Source organism: Protopterus annectens, chromosome 13.part0, assembly GCF_019279795.1.
Source record: "Protopterus annectens isolate FY-2018-M chromosome 13.part0, PAN1.0, whole genome shotgun sequence".
Taxonomy (NCBI): Eukaryota; Metazoa; Chordata; order Ceratodontiformes; family Protopteridae; genus Protopterus; species Protopterus annectens.
The window spans coordinates 1,329,844,006-1,329,871,963 of NC_056747.1; the positions used below are offsets into that span (position 1 = coordinate 1,329,844,006).

General features: G+C 36.8%; 1 protein-coding gene across 1 annotated transcript in view; it reads right to left on the reverse strand.

The window, feature by feature from the left end:
* GPR179 (G protein-coupled receptor 179) overlaps positions 1-27,958 on the reverse strand; it is a 1,377,357-nt gene that overhangs the window by 937,858 nt on the left and 411,541 nt on the right. Inside the window, exon 2 of the mRNA XM_044055354.1 lies at positions 17,162-17,270. Within this exon, the coding sequence (XP_043911289.1) occupies positions 17,162-17,270 (109 nt within the window). The remainder of the gene's footprint in view (positions 1-17,161; positions 17,271-27,958) is intronic.

The window sequence follows — 27,958 nt, forward strand, 5'->3', positions numbered from 1 at the left end:
TATCCGTTTTTGGAATATCAGTTTTTAAAATTATTTATTTAGCATTTGATTACCTGGAAAGTCTGACTAGACACAAGATCCCGTTTCAGTAATATTAAAAAACAGCTGCACAAAATGCAAATTAAAACAGAGCAATACTATTCAAAAACAAGAATAGAATATACATTTGGCACAGCAGGACGTACAGATAAATGACTGAGGTTAAAAAAATTTATAAAACTTAATCAGGAGGCATAATTAACTGCATTATAGTGTACTATACTGGGAATATGACTCAGCACTTATATCACCAAACAAAAACAGCACAAGTTGGGTAGTGTACTATACAGGGAATATGACTCAGCACTTATATTACCAAAAGACTGCGGTGGTGGTGCTACGGTAGCGTTGTCGCCTCACAGTAAGACGTTGTCCTGTTTGATTCTCAGCTAGAGCGTCTTCTGTGTAGAGACATACGTGAATGGGCGTACCTTCGTTGAAGGTTGTGCGTCAGGGCCGGCAACTTGGCACGTAAAAATCTACTGCCAATCATTAGCAGACCGGAGTTCTGCTGTGGCGACCCCTAATCGGAAAAAAGCCGAAAGACACACACACTTATATTACCAAAAGAAAACATCACATGCTGGTGTTATATGCAAAACTTATTGTCTGAAACTGGAGAGCAAAACATAAGGTTATGGTTAATGTTTTGTGCAAAACTTGTTTGAAGCTGCTGTTGCACTGAACAAAGAACTACCATTTGATATAATCTATTAAGATATAGCCAGGTCTTTTGAGTCAGTCTCCTATTTCTGAACTATTTCTCCTCTGTTAAAGTGGAACTTTAATCACTTTATTCTTTTTTTGGTACTAAACTGGTTGTCTAGATATAAATCTAGGATTAAGATAACTAATTACCTAACAAATATGATGCACTGAGCGGAGTTCTGCAGGGGTCAGTTTTGGGTCCCTATTTATCCGAGGTTTACACGTCAACAATTTCCTCTGATTGTAGGTGTCCCATGTTAAAATTTGTTGATGATATTATAGTCTCATGTCCAATAAATAATTGCTTTGATCAAATAAGTTGAGTGGACTCTAAATAACAAAGCTGTTTTCAGTTATAAGGAGTCATAGATCTGACACACAGGTTCTAATAATTGTGAATATCCATAAGCAATACATTGATATGTTAGAGTACAAAAATATTTCACTGAATATTTATCTTGAAAAAAAATTACATTATATAGCTAGGTTAAAAACAGCCCATTTGCAATGTTTAAGAATAGATTTTAACTGGATATAAAATGTACAGCTCAAATGGATATAGGTTAAAAGCAGCCCATTTGCAATGTTTAAGAGTAGATTTCAAATAGATATAAAATGTACAAAATATAATCTGCTGTTATATGTTGAATTTTCATTTCATTGTATGCCAACTAGAAACAATAATGTATTAGTTAATTATGACCAGAGAAATGGACCCCTCAAAGTAGATAGAAGATGGAACAAGGCTGTAAAAGATATGAAAACATGCAACAGTCTAAATATTTCAAATGTAAGATTGATATACGGTATGGAGAAAGCTTTTTGTCAAGCTTAAAAAGGGGAACGACTTCTAATGACCTCCTGTGAAGCCTGTGAACCAATATCTGATGTTTGTATTGAGCACTGAGATCTATAATTGTTATTAACTAATATGTGGTTATTTTTGTAGCATTAGATAATATTGTCTGCTAACATAGACGTAACAAAAATTAATAAGCAGCCTGTGTTGATATATTTCACAATAACATAAGGCTGTGATGATGATGATAGTATAATACCAATTGGCAGGCTGAATTACTTAATGAATGATTATTTCTTAGATGATAAGTACCACATGTCATTAATAGAAAAACGAATGAGGAAACCAGCATCTTCTGCAATATTTTATACCTGCAAAGACTAACCACTTTGTTAAATAATGTAATGCCTGTTAAGCATATCTATTTCCAGCTGAATGCACTCTAGCGAACTGCCAAACTGGTTTACTCTAGTGGGCTGTTAACTCCCAGTGTCATTTAAATTCTCAACTTCTTTAGTTGTCTTAAATGTTGCTGTCTGTGGTAAAGAAGGGTAGAACTTTGATTGTGACTCAGATGATCTGAGTTCATTTACAGGCTTGGGTAGTGGTTGGGGGGGGGGGTTATGATAAACATGGCTTTTTATTGATGTACTGATCCATGGAGAGTGATTTGGTGGCTACTGTCTTGTGAGTTTGTCTCCTCAGGGCTGAGATGAGAGGGCCATGCCCAAAGTATCCCACGGGATTAGGAGGAATGTTGGCATGGCCACCCTAGCTGGTGACAGAAGCATGTGTGGGAGCATATACTCTTCATAGAGAGATACAGGCAGTCCCCACAGTGATATAAGGGCTTATACCATATTCAAGTGGAAGGACTGGAGCTGTATTTAATAAATCCCCTTGTGGCTACCTTGTTGGTGGCTATGCCACCTTGTACATTCCCCCAGGGGGACGATTGTGTTCCGGTGGCTCTCGTTCCTGGTGGGGAGTAAATAGACAACAGCTACTCTTGCGCTTACAGGGAAGGTGGCACAGGCTAGATGGTCAGCTAGACATGGGGTATAAAGAATATATGGAGAAACTTTTTTTATCTTTACAGTATAAACTAGATTATTTTTTTCTCTAAGAAAAAAATCAATCATATTAATATTTTTTTCCATAGGAAAAATTTGAATTGATGTTTATTCTGACCAATTAACTGGGCAGGGAAATGAAGTAAGAGATTGGGCCACCTATTAATATCTAATGAAATGACTTCCATTACAGTCCTGTTTTTTCTTCTTATTGCCTTTGCATTTCTAGAAGTTAGATACAAAGAAGTTAATGGACATTGCCACCAGTGCATGCATTTTGGACTCCAGACTAAAGGAATGAGTATTCACTGGAAGCATACTTGTATGAATATTATCTTTGCAGCTGGGACCCTTGTTAAGCATTTTACTCAGGATTCACAGAGATACACACTACACACTACATTTCAGTGCAAAACTTGCATAGTGGAGTGGTACTACATGGCAACATAGAATGATCTGGAATATCTGGATAAAAATGTGCCGTGCTTCACTGCACATAGCTCTGCTACAGGGTACATAAATGAGCTGAACAACAACTAAGCAAATGGACTGAGCTATGCAGTGATGTGCAGATAGACACTGCTGTGCATCGAAGTTCGTAGCAGAAATGCAATACACACTGTATATGGAGCAGTGCTGTAGTACATTGTATGATCTCATGAGAAATAAAAATATGATCTTAGGCCAATATGTCTCAAAGTAAGGTAGTGGTAGAGAGTGAGTTGTGTTGACGATCGGCACAATGTGATTTCTGAATCACAGCAGTGTAACGGGACCAAGCATTGCAGAAATGTAAGTAGTTATATAAAATTCATAGCTGCACTGCGGTTTGATCGATAACAGAGAAGGAAGCGGGCATACAGGAAAGTGAGAAAACAGGAAGAGCAGATAGATGGTTACACCAAAGTATAAATGTACAGGATGAGACAGACGAAAGGCAACATTTTCCCAGGGATATTACACCATTCTCAATTTATACGGAGAAAAGAGGCATGGGGGAAGGGTGAAAGAGAAAGCAGAGTAGGAAAGGGGGTTAGAATAGTGATAGAGGCAGATACACTAAGAATAGCACAAACAAACAAGGGAGAAATACATGCAATAGGATGTGGAGATACGTGTTGGATAGAGTCAAGCGGAGACAAGATAAATGGTGATGGAGAGGGTCAGATAATGCACAGATGTTGGGAGCACATATGACTGGGCATATGGTGGGATATGAGCATCTGGTGAGCCATCATTTGTCCTGATGCAGAGAGACACAGTAAGGGATCCATCACTATGAGATACATCAGGTGGTCAGTGATACAGGTCATACCATCTCCTCAAAGTGGTCAGAGATATGGGCCATACTGTCTCCTCATGGCCTAATGGTATGGTAAGAGATGGCTGGTCAAGAGAATTTGTAATCCGGTTCAGGAGGGCCTTTCTACATTACAGCCTCCTTTATCTGCTCCAGATGTAGCCAGGCCATCACAGATGGGTGACCTGAAGGCCCAGAACCCACCTCTGGTGAGGCTTTCCTAGCCTCATTGCCCTCATGTGCCTCAGTCGTAGTCTCAGCAAATCAAGGATGGAGTACAGGTTCCTGATGATCAAATCTATCACCTGTACTTGCACTGAAGAGGCAACATTAGGAAAGTTGCCATAAGTGAATCTTGCCCTAGAATGGACTGAATGTATTTAGCATATGCTGCTTTTCTCCCACATCTCCTCCAAAAATAGTGTCACTTTCACAAAGAACAGAATGGTAGCCATTGAATCATGCTCACAATGGGATTTCTGAATCACAGGTAGCTGTAAAGTAGCCCAGCTTGTATACCTGTGCAGGTCTCCAGCATGAGTTCATGGTCACAAGCTGTCAAAGGTGAGAATAGGCAGCAAGCTTCACTTTAACTCAAAAATGTACAGCAGGAAAACAGAGTGACTCATGAGCATTCATGCAACCATACCTGATCTGCCTGTGTGTTGCAGAATCAAATACAACCTTGCACAGCTCAGAAGGTCCACCATTTTTAAAGCCAAGTTTGTCTGATCTGAGAAGCTAACTTACATATTTTAATAGGAGTGTTAGAAGGAATAGCAGCATTGTTTGCATCTATAGGTGGTCCCACGTGACATGCAGTACTCTGAAAGTGTTTGGTAAGGTGTCTGTCTACTTTCCTAAGGATGAGTAACCTTGTACTGGAGTTCACTTTAAAAAGAATAGCAACAGGAATATGTGTTTCTTCATGTTTCATGCTTGCATAAGTCACTGGTAATAAGGTAGCTCATAATTTCTTAGCAACCTGTCCCTGTACATGCCTGTAGTTGTTATGGGCATCCTGTGGCCTGTTCAATGTATACATTGAACTATGGTGCTGATCACATCAGCCGTATTCCTACACACATGTATTCCACAACGTACTAGAGTAGGGACATGTCACTTATAGTTACCAAGGGGACCCCAGCTGTCTGCAGCAGGGAAAAGTGATTTGCACTACACATATCAATTGGCTTGTGCAACGGCTATATGTACTATAGTCTGTTACCTACAGCTATCATAGGGCATACCCATTTAACAATTCTGTTGATTATAGCATGTCAATTTGTGCATGTGCAGTGTTATACTAAAGTTTGGTCAAACTCTGTGGGTTCTATATTGGTGCCATAAGCCAGGCAGACAGCAGGTATCCAGCATTATACGCAGCAGAGTAGGAACATGTTAGAGAGGGTACTATGTTTGGATACATCATAAAAGTAGTCATAACAATTAACATTAACCACAGTGCCTGAACTTACCAACTAGATGACCATGTGAAATTTTACTATACAAGAAGTGATGATATAGCTGAAATGTGCACCAAATATTGTGAAATGTATGAAATGCGTGGGAGCTGTGTTTCCAGATTATGGTCCCAGGTATGTGACAGATTACCTGGTAGGTGAGGGATGTGGGTGATGTTGTACAAGACACACATGGTGATAGCTCTCTCCTGTGGTGTGCTAGGAAAGCATATACACTCCCCATGCAGAAGCAGTATGTCAAGAAACATTTTGAGTATCCTGGTGGTGCAGGACTGTGAATTATCCAGCGCACACCCTCAGGTAGCTTCAAAAATGTCTCTATAATTAAGAGCTATACATAGCTTGGTCTCCCCAAGTTATGGGAAAGCTACATATTCCTGTTGATTTCACTTGTGGGTAACACAGTTTAGCCACAAGTTGTATGATGTATGAAGTAACTCTAGCAATACTCTCTTGAATGGTAAATTGTGTTAAATTACCCATTAAGGCACCATTTAAATTGGCACTGGATGGCACCACATACAAACCAGTTGGAACAAGTGGCACTAAGGATTACAGTGTTCCTGTGACTCTTAGAACACTTGTAATGTGCAACAAAACAGTTTGGGCATGCTTTGCCCCTTTATAGTGTGGTGCACAGAGATGCAGTTTCATCTGTGTACAACTACAAATCACAGCTTTGTTCAGCTGGGATACATTTAAATATTATCAAGACCCCATGTTATCACTTTATTTCATTTGCATGGTTTTATACAGTCAATACCATACATCTGCTGTCATGCTTTTGGCTTATTGTACTACAACACAAGGTGAAATTATGAATCACCACTATACTGCCCCAGTTTTCACATAGTTACACTGGTTCAAATGCATGCTGCACACTTTGCAACCTGTAAATGAATCCCAGCTATGCACAGTATGATGCATGCACACAGGTTTATATATTCTGTGACATAAAATAGTGGTTACCATCAGTATAAGACTACATCTGAGATTTGTCAATGTGTATTTAATGTATAATTTGGAATATACCTTAACATTGGAAAATTACTTTCTTGAATGTTTTGAATGTTACTCAATGTAATGCAAAATGTCAGAAAATGTGGTTCTCTTAAGGAAACAAAAAAACTAGCAGGACGCAGGTTTGAACTTGCAACAATTTATGGTTAGTTGTTGGTGAAAGATTCGTTGTTTTGAGAGAGGTTCCAGAGGAGTCTGTATCACACTGGCTTGGACATGGGGGATCAGCAAAGAGAATGTAGAACTCGTGGTCATAAAAAGTCTGCTCATAACAGTCTTCACACCTTGCTGTATAAACTTGTCAGCATAAAACTTCTGTTTGGGACTGTCAGCTTCAACGTTTTCATAAGATTCATACTAATCATAGGAATTTCAAGGCATCTGAGTTTCATGACCACTTAACGCCTTGAAAGCCCTCTCTCAGACAGTACCCCTTTTCTCTAGGAAGGCTAAGCCAGTCAGACAAAGAGTGAATTTATTGATCCCCATTAAATCATCTAGGTTCCATCTGAAGGCTGATAGTGTATTACATTATTTAATTTGCAGGGCCAGTCTGTTCCATAGGTAGTGGATGCTGGTCTACAACGAATCTGTCTCTCGGTTGCATTCTGTTTAACTGCTTGTGTAGATTTAGATATTTGGTCCTGGTATTTGTGGAACTGTTATGGAGGTGCAGAACAACTAGGTCTCTAATGGGACGGAAAACAAAGTATAGTTTATAGTTCTAAACACTAAGCATCTATAATTATCCTTAGCCTCAGATGTCAACCTAGGGTCATGGGTTGCACTAGTAAATCTGATAATATTTTTCAAAATGTTCATTGTATTTCTGATGCTATCCTTGATAGGAGGATTTTTTAGATCTGTTGTATGATTTCAGCAGTTTCTTTCTTTTATTGTAAAGTTTATTTATGTTGGAGGTGGTGGTTGAACTTTCCATTACATTTTGTTCTGGTTGGGACCTCCAGCTTTAAACATTTATCTAAATGGTTGTACAAGCTCTTTGTAAAGCTGTCTGCCATGTCAGTGTTGGAGCTGTTATGACCATGAATGAATTTTAAACCTTTGCCATGGAATTGTAAGAGGTCTGTACATTCAAAATCATTGAATTCTAATATGTTTGTTGCAAGGACATTTTAGATTTTGAAGGTGAAGGCCATAAGCTAATGAGCCAACTTAAACAGGGAGGGAAATCTCAGGGAACTAATGCATGAAATGTTTATATTTGTGTGGACCAGATCAAGAATATCATGCCCATGGTGAGTTTGTTAACTATTTCTTCCAGGGAGATTTGTTTATTACTTCTAAGAACCTCCAGAGATACCCTACACTGGAGATATAGGTGCTTTAATTTGTGGAGGAGCAGTTAAAGCATTCCAATATAGTGGAATTCTTGATGGAATTCTTGTTAGGAGTCAGTATGTTCTGTCTGGGACATGAGTGGTATCTTGTAACAAGAAATAAACTGAAGGTTTGTCCTCTTTAGGGTGATTTAGAGCTCTATAAGTTTGGTTTGTGGTCCTCTGAAAACCTGACTGGAGGTGATATGATCCTTAACAAATATGGATATGGCATTACAGTTGCTTCATATGGATCAACACCAGATTTCTGTGCAATAATCACATCCACCCAAAAGAGTAACTGTTGCGGAGACTACACCACTTATACATTTTATTTACCTTTTGATGAAATCAACCTACAATTTTAGGTTCTGGACAATAAAACCAGTTGGTTTAATTAAAGGGCTGCCAGTATCAACATTATCCTGTTTTAATTAATGAAAGGATTATCAGTGTCGGCTGTTTAACTTCTACAGTACAGCCTCTTTAAGGTCAGTAACCTACAAACAGGTAGGCTGACTAGAGATAATAGGAGACAGCTTCAGGTAGAGCTATTTAAATCTCACTGCCTTAAGAGTAAGCAGATTCCATACATTTAGAGCTGAGGGCGTCACAGGGAATATTCAAAAAAGAGGTATACTTGTACAAGAGCAAACTGGAGTTCAAAGGATATTCAGAGGAGGGAAGAGAGTTGATTACCATCCAGAAATGAAGTTATGGAGAAGCAGTCATGCCTGAACAGAAGTGCAAAGATTATTACAGTTTGCTTCTATACATGTAAGAGTTTGAAGAGAGCTACTCTGCATTTGTGGTCTCTTTATGTATTTTTTTTCAATAGCCAGTTTTTGATTGTACTGGCAACATGAAGTTCTGCTAAAAATACAGTGAAAGAACCAATTTTATTGGCTAAAATGAATTGCATTAAACCTGCAGGATGTTTTCTTTTTCAGTTTGAAACTAAAACTCAATGAATATTTCAGGCTGATTTTTTCTGTGTAAACCATTTGTTACTGATCAGCTAGTTTTATAAACTGTCCCTGAAAAGGGACATTGCATCTAACTTATTAGAACTGCATCTAAATCTAAGGGAAGTTTGCTTTTTAGAGTTACACTATGCTTGGCAAGAAGGTATGACTAATGTCTGTGTACATAACATATGCATTGTAAAAAGAAGCGACAGTCCTTTATTTTTCCTTTACCTCATAAATAATCTCATATTAAATAATAGTTGGTGTTGGCCACTATTCTTTGCTATACTGGTAGAAAACGTTGGCAAAGAAATCCATCAGCCTCACATGACTTATATGCAAAGACACTGAATGTATAATGGCAGAAATCATTTATGCAGACATAAGTAACAGTTTGTACAAATATCAGGATGCCATAAAGAGCTGGAAGTATACAAAAACATGCTATATACATGAACTAGTTATACTACCCACCACTTGCCTACTAAACAACAAAGACTTTCTGTTATCATTTCCTTTTTAATATCTCCCACAAACTTGTCTTTCAAGTTGCTATCTGTTTTCTTTCACATTGTATTATTTTCATCAAGACTTACAAGATGTATTGTTCAGGAAAAAATCATGCATTCATTTTTTTCAGTAACCTGATCAATTTTCATTAGGATTATGAAGATCTAGAGCCTTTTTTGGTATTCTGTGGGTGCAAGTCAGAAAACTAGTCTTAGGATAATAGCTCATCACAAAGTGCAAACACACACACACACACACACACACACACACACACACACACACACACACACACACACACGCACACATACACTGGCAGTCTAGAAGATCTTCAAGTCACATATAATGCATCTTTAGGACATATGTGGAAACTGACGCATTTGGCAAAAACCCATGCAGACTTAGTAAGATCATACAGAATACACACAGAATGCTCCCCTAATGAAAACCCAACAGGAGTTTCAAGTGCCGTGAGGTCACAACACTAACTGCTTTGCCATTGGGCTGGCTTGATAGACTTTCATACTGAAATTTGCATTGATGATGTCACATAACCCACAATTATTGTTTCAGTGACATTAGACCATAAAACCAAAGCCACGTCTTTTTCTAATTATCTTGAAACAATTCACATAACTTTTACATTACTATTTATTTCCATTATTCAAAGTCATCTAGCAGCTCCCTTTATTTTGCCTTTTTTACTTCATTTACTTAAAGCTCTGAATCCTGTTGTGTGTTCCATCCTGCATTCATATACAACCATGCTTGATTTGGAATGTAAGGACTATAAAGTGCTTGAAAAAGGTGGCAAGAACTTTTAAGTGTGTTTTCAGGTGTACATGGCTAGGCATCTAATGATTCCCAGTATGGCTGTGTTCCTACGTTCCTACTTCTATGCAAGAGCTCTTTTCCATCTTGCTTAGGACAAGTATTATCTCTTCAATATGTTATGGTTCTTCTGTTTTCTAGACTATATCTTAAGTACTTATTTCTTAAGTTGTTCTTGTGTCACTTTAGCATCCCTTTCTTTATTTTTATTTCTCTCCAGATGTAACAGATAAAAATTTTGATGAAAATACCCTGAATATATCAATTTGCCTAGTGTCATGGGCAACTGAGAATTGCCTCAAAAAGTGAATGTGGCTGTATTTTCTCTTTTGTGTGTGTTGCTGTCTTCTACCATATTTATCATCGCAGTTAATCCTAAAATTTCACTTCCCACTTTCACATTCAACCTTGTTAATTTCTTTATTTTCTCTTTTCTTCTCCACTATTTATCAGTCCCAAAATTAAAACCTCCTAATAAGTTTACATTTCTTTAAATTAAATAAGTTTTAATCCATTGAATAATTAGAATTTGTTGTTGTTTAGAAACAGGGCACTGATTAGACAAATATAATAATTTAATAATAATAATAATAATAATCCTTTATAATCCGGAACAATATGCCTGCACTTAAAAATCTTATCACCCCCTATAACAATCCTCGACTGCTTCGATCCTCTAACAGACTACTAATTCAGATGAGCAAAATTAACAACACAGCCAGTGAGTCTCTCTTTGCAAACTCTGTAGCTAGATCCTGGAACTCACTTCCAGCTGATATTACTTTACTTTCCTCCCTAGGTCAATTTAAAACTAGACTCAAACAACATCTGGCACTAAACTGGCTATGTCATTGTATCAAGCCTGGCTAACTCTCTTCTAGAATCTGTAAAATCTGTTAATCAGCTTACTGTGTAATTGAATCCTTACTTTCACTCAGGACTAACTCTAACCTGTGGAACTTGTTTATCTTGATTGGTTATGTAATCACTGTAAATATTCTATTTGTAATATGTCATGTTGCATCTGTTTACCTTGGAGCTTTTCTCCCCGGGCCTCCACTGAAAATAGACATGCATCCAGTCAGACTATCCCAGTCAACAAATGTAAAATAAATAAATAAAAAATAAAATTAAATAATAATAATAATAATAATAATAATAATAATAATACATTTTTACCCCTTTCTACATCCAGGTATAGAGTAATTTTAAATCTTAAATTATGACAATCTCACCCTGTGTTGAAAAGAAAATTCTCAAAAAACTCAGACTTATATTATCAAAAATTATCCTTCCTTAAAAATTTAAAAATCTAAACTTTTTCTTTCTTGCAAAGAAAAAAAATATTGTACACACATATTAGTCCCATGTGAAATATCATGCATGCTTATAATACCATCAGTTTAGGTTAATGATGATCCATCAAAAAAAATACTCTAAACTACAAAAATAGGAGGTCAGATCTCTGAAAGTCACTTTCTGTGAAGCAGAAACCAAACTTTTTGCAGGGGGAAAGTCCCCCTGTATCCCCCATGTGAGGGTGACAAACAAAACCACAGGCATACTTTCATTTTTTTTTCCTTTCTTTCACTTACTTGCTCACATTTTCTTGTAAAACAAAATATTCTGCTTATCAATATAAACTGCTAGCAACATTGTCAGCATTTACATTGTCAACATTTATTAGATTGTCAGTTTCCTGTTGATTATAAGCATTTGATGCGAGAAATTAAATGGTACATTAAAGAATCACATGCTGTTCACTACTGTTGGGATATAGATATATTCATAGATGCAGCACGGTTAACATTAAATTACACATCTATTTTATTGTTGGCATCCATAATCTTAGGTGTTTGTGTGTCCTTAAGAACATGGTGTGAAGTCACACTTATCTAATGTGTTATCTAGAACTGTTAGCAATAAGTCTTGCATATATATTCTGATCCCAGATTAACTGCTGTTACATGGTAGACAGTGCCGTTTGCTTCCTTATAGGAGAGCTGGACAATACGTCTGTACAGCATAACTGCTCACATAATAGACATGTTTCTTTCAGTGTTTTGTGCAGGCATAGTCATACTGTTGTATTCACATGTAGCCACATACAGTTTAGAGGCAAGCATGCATTATAAACTGGCATCTTTTTTTCCTTGGCAGTTTCTTGCAATTTCCATATACTCAGAAGTATGACATAGCCATTTTAAAAACTAACCACTATAGCATTTCATGTATACTCTGTGATGAACTAATATGCAGTGCATGGAGCGCTTTGATTATGCTCCGATATCCATACAAAGACAATCAGTTAAGCACTGCTATAGCACTAGACCTGAACTTAACAAATGTTAAGCACCCCAGATATGAAGTCTGGAACTCAATTGTTTGTCATTATTTAGTGACTTAATTCCTCAATGATTTGTCAGTCAACCACAGATTTTATGAGGCACACACCAAAAATATGAGGGGAAAATCTGGGCATTCTGTGAAAATGTGGACAGTTGAGAAGTATGGCAAGGTGAGTGTAAGAATGAGAGACATTTGTTTACTCTCTTTCTGACAGCTCTCACTAAGTGCTGTATGGCCATGAAACCCGACAAAACACTTAGCACATGGAGCAGATAAAGCTCCATGCACTACAACTAATTATGATCGAGTCTTTGATAATAACCATTTATTATGTCTTCTTGACGATTCTTCACCACGAGAGCGAATTTCTTGGCATCCTTGTGTCAAGCACATAATACGCAGGTTTTGATCAGTGACTCGCTTATAATCCTCCATGTTATAACCTTTTAGTCATCTGGCTATGAGCAACATTCTAATACGTCTATGTTTCCTGTGATTTATTTTCCCGTTAAGTGTCATGCTAAATGACTTGAACTAACCTGCCTTTTTGTCTCCCGGATTTACACTGTTACAAGCCTATCGTCTGTCGGGAATTTTATATGCATACATACATACATATATATATATATGTATATATATATATATATATATATATATATATATATATGTATATATATATATACATATATATGTGTGTATATGTGTGTGTATATATATATATATATATATATTATATAGGCTATGACCTCTGCTGTATATATTTTTAGACAAACAAATACACAGAGACAGTCCCTCTCTGTCAGGCTTCTGTCTCATTTGTCTCTAGAAAGCAGTAAGTGTTTCCTATACTGGTATTTTATAAATGTCCCTTTTAGCCAAAGGAAGAAAAATATGCATTCTAAACTCCTTTCCCATGAACAAATATTTATTAAATCACTGTACACAGCATTAGTGACTTATGACAAAATCGCCACTAAATCCAAGAACAACCAGAAAGCATTCTATAGCTATGTCAAGAATCTAGATGGCAACACCCAGATCTGCTCTGAGTTACAGCAAAAAGGCACAAAAATTACAGAACTTACTGATATTGCCAACATCCTGGCAGATAGGTTCAGTGCTAACTTAACCCCCCTCTCACCCCCTAAAGGGCCCATATCTATACAGGAAGAATGCAGAGTTCCTGTAATCACAACTACGCAGGTAAAAGCTGCACTCTCTAAAGCCAAAAACACAGCATCCATGGGACCGGACAACACATCAACATGAACTTCAGAACGAACTGGCTCCCCACTTAAGCACCATGTTTAATAATAGCCTCACATCAGGCTTTGTGCCCACTGAATGGCGCACAACAACAGTTATCCCACACCACATAGGGGGAGCCACCACTGATACCAGGAACTATCGACCTATTAGCCTGACGAGCCTGGTCTGCAAGGCCGTGGAACGTATCATCATGGAACTCATAAACAAAGACATTGGTAACCTGCAAACTCTGGATCCCACCCAGTTCGGGTTTGTGAAAGGCAGATCATGCCTCCTGAACCTGATCGACTTCTTTGAGGCAGTCACCAAAGCCGTGGATGAGGGTAAGGTGGTTCACACAGCCTATCTTGACCTCGCCAAGGCTTTCAACACCATCCGCCATTCTGGAATTATAGCTAAACTTACTAAATTAGGTATAAATCCCTGCGTCATAAGATGGGTTGCCAACTGGCTCACTGACAGAACCCACACTGTAAAAGTTGCAGACTCCAAATCTGACCTCAAAGCAGTGACAAGTGGAGTACCACAGGGTTCCATCCTGGGACCTCTCCTGTTTGGTATCTACTTCTCTGAAGTACAGGCTAACACAGAAGGCCTCTGACTAATGAAGTTCGCAGATGACTGCAAACTAGGAGCCATAGTCAAGTCCCCAAATGATGTGGACATCCTACAGAAGGGCCTCACTGAGACAGATGCCTGGTGTCAGAGCCATGGCCTCAAGCTCAATACCAAAAAGTGCAGTGTCATCCCCTTTGGTAAAAACTCTGTACCTATCAACTACCACATAGGCAGCAACCTACTTAACATCGAATGCGTGATAAGAGACCTTGGGACCCAGGTGGACAGTAGTTTCTCCTTTGATAGTCACATCGCCACAGTAGTCAGGAAGTCCTTCTACGTGGCACACCTCATCATAAAAGGGTTCTCATCCAGGAAAAAAGAGGTCATTGTTCCCCTCTACTCATCACTCATTAGACCCATTATAGAGTACAATGCCCTGTTTGGAATGTACCTCACAAGACATCTGCAGCAGCTGGAAAGGCCACAGAAGTACCTCACAAAGAGGATTACTGGCCTCAAACAAATGCCCTACACTGACCGCCTCAAAAAACTCCAGCTTTACTCCATAGCATATCGCCTACTCTGAGGTGATCTCTGCCTAACATATAAAGCTATGTCAAACCCAGAGCTGTTGGACATGCTACACCTAAAGAAATCCCAATCCCTCCGAGCTACACGCTCTAGGGACCTAAACCTTGTCACCACAATAAACAGGACACGCTGGAGGGATAGATTCCTGTTTCAGTAACTTCCTATACTCTGGAACAAGCTACCCATCTATGTCAAGCAAAGTTCTTTATTAGCACTCTTCAAGAAAAATCTTGATGAGTGGATGGGAAATAGGAAATACACCCCTGGGATCACGTCTGTGTCTCTGCTGGACAGTGGCACAGGAAAATAACTTTCATGGGTGGCATAAGCTATGGAACCTTGCTGGCTAGGCATACGTAGGCCCTTGGTCCAATAGCCTAGTACCTACCTATGAACCTATGAGCTCCTTACAAAAAGCTCATAAGGGCTGAAAACTCAATTAGACTGTACTACAAAACCTATGTCGGTCTAATAAAATTACCTGTGATTGTGATCTAATGTTGTCCTTTTTTATTACCTGTGATCTAATGTTGCATTCTTTGCAGATAATACAGCTGCTTGAGTGATCTGCAGAACTTATTACCTATTGCCTTAAACAAACACAGCTGAAAACTGACATAAATTTTCACTGAATGCTTTTAAGTTCACAAAACTTTCCCACTCTGAAATTACATTCTTTTAATTTTCATCACATTTTACTGCGCATCACTCAAATTTTTTTTAGCTCAACCTTTTCTATTCTTGTCAAAGATGAAAAAAAAAAAACATCCTAAGAGAAATCTGTATCTGCTTTTCATTGTTAGATGATGATTTGTGAGTTTCTTTTACGTGTAAATGTTCTTTAGCAATGGTACACCCCTCGGATGCCATGAATTGGAGCTTCACAATGTTCTTTCCATTTTATTGTTCCTGCTTTTCTAACACCTTGAGCAAACATCTTTTTAAGCTACTTTTCATCTTTGTTAAATTAGAAGCCTGCCCTTCTACTCATCCTTGAAGTGATTTTTGTCACTGCACTAACTTCCTCACGGGCAGATTTCTTTCTTGGCAGACATGCTTTCCCATGAGTGAAATAAACCTTCCATCTTCCATCACTACAGTTCCTGGGTTATAGCCTTTCCAGTAATATCCATTATGTCACCCAGTAAGTCTCCAGTGTACAAGTCTGTAAATCTATAATTTAACCAGTTTCTTTCAGGACTGCATGCAGTAAACTAGACAACTACACAGTCTTGGTTGCCAGCCTTTTATCGACTGCATCGTATGCACTATTTTACAAAACGTATGACCCATTTTCTTTAAAAAACGTGACGTGTACTCTACAGTGTTGGTGCCCTGCCACATTTCCTCATAGCCCATATAATATACCAGCCTAGATCTTCCCATTAAAAATATCATAGTCTTAGTGGGACCTACGTAATCAGCAGTTCTACCAAGTTATTAAAAGAGTGACTATGTTACATAATTAATTAATATATATATATATATATTATTAATTTTGAATATACACAGAGTCAATGGAGCAGCAGACAGCATACTCACCTTTGGTGCTGGAAGAAACAAATGCTGTGGGTTCTATTCCCACTCCAGGTGGCTGGATTACTGACACTACAGTGCAGCATGGGGGATAGTGGGTGCTGCATTCCCCGAGTGTGTTTTCCTTCAAATGACACATTAAACTGATATCCCATCTGCTTGAGTTTGTGGTAGCAGAGGTGGATATAAAAGATCTCACAGCACCTACCTGAAAGAGAAGAGGGTGTTGCCTGATGTACTGGCCAAATTACCCTAGGAATATAAATACCACCTTGGATATTCCCTGAAAAGACAACTACAGACTAGCGAGACTAACCAACTCAACAAAGGATAAATAAATTACAGTGATTGGACTGCTGCATTTTATGAGTGAAACACTTCTTATATATATTAGTATATACTGATGTGTGTGTCTATAGGAGTTATTTATTGTTCCAACTATAGATAAACTGGCTTTGCTTTCTGGTATACCATATTACGGAAGGGTAAATACTAAACCACATATACATAGCACTCATACTTATTTATCCAAACAGTACCCCTCTGAGGAAAACTTCAGAGAATATTAAATAACTACAGATATGTACACACACTTGATTAACTCTTTATCGACCCCTTTGTCCCAAAACTCTTGTTAGGTAGTAAGTTATTGTCTTGCTGGTCATGATGCTTAGCATAAAGTTCTGGTTCATCCTCAGAGTCTATTTCCACTTTTTCAGGTAGACTTTATAGGCTGCACTCTGTTATTTCATTTGTGAACTCAGGTGATTCTCACTTGTTGCTTACCTGTGTACTGTTCAGATCACACTGATGTGTATTGGCGAACCATTCTTCACCACCAGAGCACTGATCAATAGGAAAACTCTGCAGGCTGACATCAATCCGGACAACACCCCTAGAACAGACAAGAGAGAGAAGGGTTAACATTTGACGTTTAATCCCCTGGTCCCAGTGGCAGTGCTGAGTGGCATAGTCCATCCCCATATTATGTGTGATTCACTGTTGTTATGATTACTGGTCTTCAAGCCAGGCACTAAATAGCATCATTATGATCTGACCCATATTTTCAGGAATATCCCTGATTTTTGCTTACAAAAAATTCTCCTTTGTCTCACACAGCATTTAAAATTTTGTGGCAGTGAAGATCAAAATCTTTAACAGCACCTGAAATAACAGTTAACAACTTTTTATTCTTAAGAAAGCTGTATGTTACTACAAATCCTCTTATTATAACAGCTTTCTTAGTGAATAATTCCAATAAATGAAAAGTATCCTTCATGTGCAGCGTTTGTGTGTCATTATTTTATGCATTGTCATAATTTCTTTAGTGAGAAGTTTAGAGCTATGCCAGGGAAGGTTGCAATAGATATGACAAATGGATAAATATAATATGATTTGTGAAGAAAACTGAAAGCACAGTTTCTGAATGTTGCTAATGTTACAGAAGTATTTTTGTAACTATAGTATTAGCAGATAGTAACATGCTGGTTCAGCACTTCTTAAAACTGACAATATTTTCTCCCTGTGTTGACCAAGTAATGTAATAGCGATGCAGCTACTTGGTTTTCAAATATCTGCATTTTTCAAATGGATACAGATTGCTTACAGAATGCATGGCAAAAAGGCATCAGAATATATCCAAAGCATTTGCTTTTCAGGGGAAAGGAGGAAGGGTGTCATTCTGTACCTGTTGAAATGTATGAGAATTTTTCAGCACTCTACATCTAAATGCAAGGAAGTATTTCCATGCACTAATGCCAAAAGCTTTTCCTTTGAGGAAAAGCATGCACTATTATGGACTTATCTTAAAAATAACCCCCCCAGCCATAAGAAAGCTGAATGGAAGCAAATTTATATCACTGTTATTTTATATCCGTTGATTGGGCGGCACAGTGGTGCAGCGGTTAACGTTGTCACCTCACAGCAAGAGGTTCTCCGGTTCGATTCTCGGCTGGGGTGCCTTCTGTGTGGAGTTTGCATGTTCTCCCTGTGTTCGCGTGGGTTTCCTCCCACATTCCAAAGACATGTATCTGGAGCATTTCTCCCCGAGCCTCCGCTGAAAACAGGCTCTGTAGAACCTAGTCGGACTTTCCCAGTCAACAAATGATAAATAAAAAATATTAGCATATAGCAAAAGAACCACCACAGAGGTAAAATGTTTAGATATTTATTTCATTATTCTTAACATTAATGTAAGATGAAACAAATAAAACGGGTACATGAACTGTACTGTAGTGGTACTTTTTTTGTTCTAATGTCAGTGATTTAGGTGTGTCTGTTAGATAATGGAAAAAAAGGAAGGCAAGACCAAGATTTTTTGCACAACAGGGGTGTAGCAACAATAAATAAATTTTTGGGGTTATCATGTCCCATACTTAAAAGTGTTCACAATTCCTGCACAGTGTTTGTTATTTTTCTCAAACCTTGTTTCTAAACTCTTCCAAACAGCAACCTGCTCTATAAGATTTCATGGATTAACCCATGCCCCACACACATTCTCTAGTGTCACCAATCATAGTCCAGAGTTGCCACTAATCCTCTTACACATGACAGAGGTGACATGACAAAAATGACTCACTAGGACAGTATTAACAGACATCTGCTTGATGGCAGAACTATATATGATTGTGCCTTCCCTTGTCTTAATGTATTTTGCACATATATCAGAGATACTTTCCCCACTGGGGGCATTGATGCTATTTGGAGATCCATCTGTCTTCCGAAGTGAAAAAGGCGGTCTCTGAACAATTATTGTTCTCCCCTGCCCCGTCCTATTGTCTGTACTAGCAGTGATGGCAGTTACCTTGTCTCCATGGTGACAGACCAGCAGTAAGAATAAACATATGTAACTACATACTGCACAAAAACAATGTTAAACAAGTGGCCAGTCAGTGGCATTATAAGGTTCTTAAAGAGTTAATAGGTAATGGCAGTTTTAGTTGGGATTGGTCTCCACCATCACTGTCTTGGTTACATGAACAGGTCACTAATGTTCTCTATATTCCCCAGTACCTTCTGAAAATGTGCATCTGCTCGTTGTTTGTATTACATCACTATCTTCAAAAATACATGAAAAAAACAGCACATAAACATTTTGATGGCTTCCTCCAAAATGTCTTGCAAAATTTTGAAAGTTGTTGTGTTAGTTGCTTCTCATATGAGGTTATTTACTTTGTCATCCAAGAGGTCTACATAGGCCAGCCCACAGAAAGTGGAGCCCTACAGATAAAACGTTCAACAATTTATCAGCATAAAACAGAGAAATGCAGTAAAAATAACAAGGAGAACAAAAGCTAACGTGGTATGCTGACTCATACACAATAGCACCCTGTTATTGTAACAGCTTTATCCACGAACAAGTACTAAATCAAGAAGATTTAAAAAAAAGGCTATTTTCCATCTGAAATAATATTATTAAGTACTTACTTCTCTTGATATGCACTTCTCCCCATTAAGCGAAGTAATTTTGTAACATGCTTTTTAATGTATAATCACCTTTCCTGTGGCATAAAATGATTGTTAAAATGAAATATAGTAAATGAATGGATTCGGACTTCAGTCTGGAAAAAAATATTCAAAACGTGAAAGTTAAATGCAGTGATTTTTTATTTCTTTCATCCTGTGCGTTTCCTACTTATCCTCATCTGGAATTCAAAACATGTGGAACTGGCACTGTGATTTCCTGGGTACAAAATGTTTCAAAGAAATTATGGAAGCAACTATGGCAGGAGTAACTAAGGAAGAGTCATATGGTACCAGGATATCTAGCAATGCTAGAAGAGATATTTTAGACTTTAGTAGCGATAGACTATAAGGCCTAGAGATGACTGTAGTCAGTAGTTGCTAAGAGTAATTACTTCCTTCCGCGGGATTCACTAAAATCCTCATTACTCATGCTAATAGCCCAACTTGGGTGGGTCAGTTAGAGTGATAGTGAGAAAATGTGATTCAGCGAGAGAGAGGTATAGCAACACTGAGGAAGACTTCATCACCATATCATTACCTTCCTCTGACTCACTAGCAGCCCATGCACTGCTTGGTAAAGGCACACTCCTACACACACACACACACACACACACACACACACACACACACACACACACACACACACACACACACACACACACACACACACACACACACATTCAGACCCTCTTAGTGTGACAACCCTGGAAGAGACAACACATACTGTACACTGATGGGACTTAATTCATACCCCTTTAGGCATGCAGACATGCATTCATACAAAAATACACACAAACACCCCCCCACCCCCACAACTTTGCTAAACTGACCTGCACTGTGAGTACTCCCAGGGGTGAGAATGAGTGACAACTGTGGTTATTTTTTTCTCCTACAGTAAAGTTTTACTCAGCAGAACAAACTGATAGCCATGGACATTTCCAGGGGAGATCATATAGTTTCCTGGTTTAATTCAATTGCAGATGGTCTTCATTCATTGACCTTAAGCATTGCCGAGCCCATAAGTCCATATTTATATTTATTTCTTCTAGTATTATCATTCAATCTTTTTTTTTTTTTTGAAGATTGACATCGAACAAGAATTTCTGACACAAAAAGGAATACTCTTCTACAGCTTAGGAATCCTTTGAGTTATAAACCCATTTGTTGTCTTTGTTTGATTTCTTTTAATATGTATTTAAGACCATGGCCCCCATATACTTGAATAGTCTACTGCCTTTATTAGACCAATTGCTTGCCTAAGATCAAAACTGCTAAATGCAATACAGGTTAAACAGAAGGTTCCCCTGATTACTCTGTACAAAATACTGAAAAGATCCAAATACTTCAATCTTTCAAAATAAGTCCACTTAGTCATTTTATTTATTTTTTGTAAACTTTCTTTGAACTATTTCTAAATTTCCTATCTTAGTAATAGTCAGATTACAAAACAACACATTGCATTCTATCATGGGTCAGATCATAGTTATAAATACATTCATTAATGCTACATGATTTCTCACTTCCAATATACCTGATAGTGGGACAGATTGTCTTAATGTCTTAGTCTTAATGACTTGCATGTGGTACTTAAAATTCATGACCTTACCAATAAATCCATCCACCCACAGCTCCCATTCCCTTTTTTGAACATGAGGATGGAGTGCCATTTCAGCAGTGACAATCATCTAGAGCCAAGTTTCACACCACCGGGTGGGTAGCCCTGCTGCAGTTGTTTGTTCATACAACTCACTCACACAGACACACCTATGGTCATTTAGAGTATCCAACCCACCTACTGCATGTCTTTGCAATGTGGAAGGAAACTGGAGCACCAAGGAAAACCCACCCGAACACTGGGTGGACATGCAGACTCTGATCAGAAGGCACCCAGCCAAGAATTGAACCTCTTGTTCTTAAACTGATTTAACATGGTATTTAAAACCAACTGGTAGAATAAAATAAAATAAAATTAGTCATGTAAACAATGTGGTAATTTTCTAAGTTCCAGTACACTTTTAATTGAACAGTAGTAGTTTAGTCCTGGCTTCTTTTATTCTACCAGTTGGTTTTAAATACCATGTTAAATCGGTTGTAATTTAAGTGTATATTTTGTTTTCCATCATCATACCTTTCTTATTATTTTTATTTTTTTCTTGTTCTCTTTTTTCCACTTTATTCAAAATGATGTGTAATAACAATACTAACTAATTATACAATTATATATATATATATTTACAGATAGTTTTTAGGGTTCTTGTACACAGACCTGAAGAAGTCTAGAAGGATGAAAGCGATCTTTGTTAACAATAAGTTATGAAAATAGAATATGATTTTTACAAAGTGTATATGTATGTATTTATATATATTTTTGATTGCCAAATGGATTAAGGTTGATATATTTCCAGCCATGTAGTATATTGTCTTGGATAAAATCACAGACTTAATAATCTACTTAATAATCTGGTTAAATAAGAGGTATCACATCATTATAAAGTTTATTTAAAGTACATAAGGGTTATATATTATTATGACAGCTACTAAGCAGGGCAGGACCAGCTCGAATGTCACACTGATGGGGGAAGGGATGTGAATTTAACATGCGTACCAACAACACTTTGTTTTACAGCACAATAAACCACTCAATTGCCTGATAAAAAGTATATATATATATATATATATATATATATTTAGAAAGCTTGTGAGGAGACTATTACTATGTTATGTTTGTTTTACTTGGATCACTTGTCTCTGTATTTAATAAAGGATTTTCGACTGGAAACAGGCTGCCTGCCTTGCTTGGATTACTTTCAAATACTTAGTAATTCTGTACAATATTTCAAATTATATATTTTTTATAATTTTGTTGACTTAAGATGAGTTTAAGTTTGCTACTTCTACTCCTATTGTCTGATATGATTAATATACAGTGATTAACTAGAGATATATGGACTGAAAATCTTCCACACAGAGAAGTTTCTTTGTACCCACTATGCATGTTTTGTGGGTTGTTTGAGACTTCGGGGATACCACAGAGATTACTTCTGTTTGTAATACATGCATACATACATACATACATGCATACATACATACATACAAATATTTCAGGCACAGGCAATAATGCCATTCTAGCCTACCAATACACCAAAACAGACAAGTTGTTTTTCAAAATATCTAAACTACTGCTTGTTTTAAAATAATTTGGCAATCTGTTCTATGTGTCAACTACTCTCTTAGAGAGCCAATTAGTACACATCTCATTTCTTTATAATCTACTACACAGGTTGTCTATTGCTTTTCTCGTAGTCTTTGATAACCCCAAATATTTCCAGAGGTAGTTCTAAATACCCTATATACCTGAATAAGGTCTCCTGTTAAATATCTATATGAGAACTGTACAAATTCAGATATTTTAATCTTTCATAATAACATACATTTTCATATCCATGTACGGTTTCAATATTGTTATTCTATACTCTAGCTTGAGTCTAATATAACTTGCAATAATTTTATCATTTCTGATGTCCTAGTCTTTAAAAATCTTTTTATACAGGTTATAGTTTTATAAATATCATTAACCAATTGGTTAATATGATAAGAAAAACTCAAAGCTAGATCCACCCATATATTCAGGTGCCTAACTGAATCCACAGTTTCAATCACTGTGTGCTGCATTAAATAGTCACCCTTCACTCTATGTTTCACAAAATCTCATGTGGTTAGTTTCTGATGTGTTTATTAACATACTGTTCTCCTATGTGCTTTCCTTTGCAGACATGCCTTTCTGCAACAAATGTAATTATTTTACCCATCTTCAAGTCATCTGCATACAGTCTGTAGAACACCTCAGATGAAAAAGACAGATAGAAAAGATACAACCTAAACAAGCATGTCACAATGACTTCTCCTCATGTGAGTACGTGAACCCATGTGTCTGCTCAATGAAGGTTTGTAGTCATCGATGGCTTCATGCAACACATAGCTTCCCACATCTGCATTTCCTGCTAATTCTTCCAAAAGAAAACTACAGCATGTGACAAGCTCAACAACCTCCCCCCAGGATGGGCACACCTATCTACCGTGACAGCTCTTTCCAGCACATAAGTCCCTAATTAAACTTCGGTCACCTGGGTCATAGTCAAGGCTTTACCTCTCCATGCCACTACAGCTAGCCAAAACTAGAGGTTTTGGCATTTTGTGAACAAAATGAAGATATAACTCATGTTTTGTATTTCAGTAGTTTTAGTCCTTTTACTTTATTATTATTATAATTTCATAACATATCTACTGCAATTTGTATTAGACAGAATTCAGAGCATATGCCCACATTTTCCTTTTTTTCTGATGAGGGAAAAAGAAAAACAACAGAAATTACATAAAATCATGAATACTGCATGCCTGCATAACATAAGACCTAAAAACATTATTCCAGTGACCTTAAAAGTAATGATGTGTAGTGTCTGAGGTGGTCAAAAAAAGCATTATGTGTAATTGATAACTAGCAGTTAAATTCAACATGCAGATGTTTCATTATATTTATACCAAAAAAAAAAACATAACTACTGTGTATTGTAAATATATAGATTTTTTTTTTGTCCAAAATGTTTACTGGGAAATATCAAACTGTTTCAGAGAAATATCTTTGCACTGACAGACATGACAAATAGGGTGCATTATTAGAATGTACTAGGCTACCTTGCTGAATTATATTTATTTTCTCTAAGGCTTATTCATGGTTGGGAATGTAATACTGGCCCAGAACTTATCTGAAATGAGTTGTCATTACATCAGAAGTAAAATCCATAATATTTCTCCATAGAAGGCAACTTTCTGTCACTACAAAATTGCCACAACCAAAACTCTGTAAAGACTCTGGTAATATGACTGAGTCAGCTTCAGTGCTTTGCTACATTTAGGCAATTTGAGGATGGAAATAAATTGATGCATTTATTTTGTAACTGGGTATCCAAGTTATAACTTATTGAAATTTTTTACAAAGAACTTCCAAAGGAAGATTGCCATACCACCTTTTGAGGATAAGTACAAAATGTAAAGTTTTACAGGCATTTCAAAGTGGCAGTCTGAAATGTTGCACTACATTCATATTCCATTCGGGACAGGAACAGAACTTGTTTTCAGGGTGACAGATATATGTATTTGCACTGAGACTGCATTATTTTAGGAGTCGAAATCACATACATTTCTCTAGAAAAGTGTACATTTTTTTCTCTATGTGTTGTTTCTTCGCATACCTTCTTCCAATTGAGCTTCTTCCATTTGCCTTGACCACACATTTCCCTGTTGTAGGTATTACCCCATGAAGGTTAGAGTGGGATGGAGAGCTCTTATACAGGCAGCCATGGTGGCATATATATATATATATATATATATATATATATATATATATATATATATATATATATATATATGGCCCTAACCCATCCTTTGTGGCAGATAAGCACAACACCACGTAAACATTCGGTACATTACCCCATGTATGTACTCCCATACACACACACGCCTTTGACAACTACTGCCACTAGTTTGCAATTTTCAAGCCCATGGTGTGCAGTCCTATCACCGCTAATATTTTATTTATTTATTAATTTTACACTTTGTTGACCAGATTAGTACCACTAGACCAGTGGCCTCTTTTCAGAGGAGACTCGAAGTGATATTCACACTGACTAGAGGAAGTTTGGCCAGGACACTGGGAAACTTCCGTTACTCATTTGGAGAGTGCTTATTCCATTCCTAGCAACGTGGTGGCAGGGAAAACAGCATTCATGGAGATCCAAGATGTTCGATATCACAGAGGCAAATGCCAGTGCAGTGTTTGAAGCTCTACAAGGTTCTGAGGAGCTGTTTCAGCAGAATCTGTTTCAATGGAAGGAAACGTTCAAAACAATAATGGATATGTTATTACAACCCTCCAGTCCGGAGGTTTACAGGATGATATTTTAGGTGATTTTTTGTTGCAGAGTGAGCTGGAGAATAGAAAAGATTTTTAATGGGGTAAAATTATGGACAAAATTCAATCAGAGGAATCACAAGTTATTTTGAAAGAAGATTGCCAGACAAAGAAATCATATGCCAAGAATGTTATAGATGCTGCAGGAAAACTGATGAAAGTTGAGAGGAAAGGAAATGTCAACACTCAAAGGAAATTTATGGTGAGAATTCAGAACAAGAAAGAAAAAGAAACACACAGGTATGACATTTGAGATAATTTAATGGTTCCATTGGAAGCTAATTCTTATTCATGAAGAGGCATGTTGTGATTTTATTTTTGAGACTGGTTCTGTTCTAGGTAGTTCTTTGCAGGAGCATGAGAAGAAAAAGACCTGCAACCTATGGAATTTTTATGTGGTTAAAGCATTTTATAGAGAAATAAAGAAGAAAGTACATGTTCAATTTTGAAATGAAGTTAAAAAAGAGACTTTAAAGACACATTTAAGCAAACTTTGTAAATAAGTTATGGACATTAGCAAAATCTATTATAAAGAGGATTATGAACTGGGGATGCAACTCTCATATTGTACTGAGAATGGAAAAATAAAAAAGTTCATATCCTTAGTATGATAAATGTAGGGCTAACAAAGGTGTTGTAAAATATTAGAGACAACCGAAAACAGTTTTGCTGTGGAAAAGATGATCATTTGATAAGTAACTGTGATAAGGGAAATTGTTATATTTGTGGGGAAACAGGTCATGAAGTAAAAAAGTATGAATTCAAATGTTATAAATGTAACAAAATTGGGCATTTATGGATGGATTGTAATCATGAGAAAAAGGATGAAGAAGAGGAAAACAAAATTGAGGACAGAATACAAACAAAAGAAACAGTCCCATTAAAAGATCAAGAGGAAGTAGGGAAGCAAGATCAGGGTAAAAATAAAAACAAGGATAGAGAAAAATGAAACAGAAAATAATATAGAATAAGGTTCTGAAATAAGTGACGAGAAAGATTTAGAATGGAAAATAATGAAGGGTAAGAGACAGAAAAAGAAAGTTTAAAGGCATATGTGTAAAAGAGAAAAAGAAAGAAATGGATAATGTAAATGAGATAAATACTTCAAATGTACACACTTTCTGGTATGCTACAACATAGACATAATGAGAATTTTAGAGTGCTTTAGTGTGATTTCAGTAAATGTAAATACTATCACAAATATAAGTAGAAGAATAAGCATCCTAAATTGGTGTAGCAAGTATGATGCTGATGTAATGATATTAGTAGATGAAAGATTTTTGACACAAGAAGAGAGAGAGAGATCACAACCAAATGTGGAGCCTAGGAACTGAACTTTGTTCAGGCATAGTTGTACTTTGTAGAAAGTCAGAGAAAATATTGAACATAACATTCACAAAGATGGGAAGATTAACTAATGTAGATCTCAGATAGAATAATCAGGTATATAGAGTTATGGCATTGTATGTCTAAGTTACAAGTAAAGAAGAGGAAATTTCATTTTATAAAACTTTAGATTATGTAGTGATTAATATGAATATAATATTAATGGGAAATTTTAATTGTGATTTGAGAGTAAAAGGATGAAGAGAGGAAATGATGTTAAGAAACATTTTTAAGTTATAAGCTGTGGCAATTTGAAGATTTGAAATAATAATTTGACGACATATAGTCAAGCTTTATATGAAACAGAAATATATTTTAGTATATCACAAGGATAACTATAGCTAAGAGCGAGACACTTGTAACAGACTTTTCAAATCACTCAGTCATATGGATAGAAGTACAAGAAAATGAGGAGTTTATCAGATTAGGAAAAAGAATAAGAAGACGAAGTAAGAATTTATGGGATGAAAATGAAAAAAAAAATGCATTCATGGAAAGATCACATTCTACTAGTGTGCATTACAAAATCTGGTCTGAGTGGTGACTTTGAAAGAAAAATATAATAAATGCCTTCTAGAATAGCAGTCGGATGTAAAAAAAGCAGAAAAAATAAATTATAAATCATTTTGTATGGATGCTTTAAAGGATTTGGAAAGGAAAGATAGAGAATATTGCATGACTGAATGGAGAATTTATGAAAAAAATTGAGACAATTAAAGAATTATTATTTAAGCAAGATAGATATTATTTACAAGGTAAAAGAC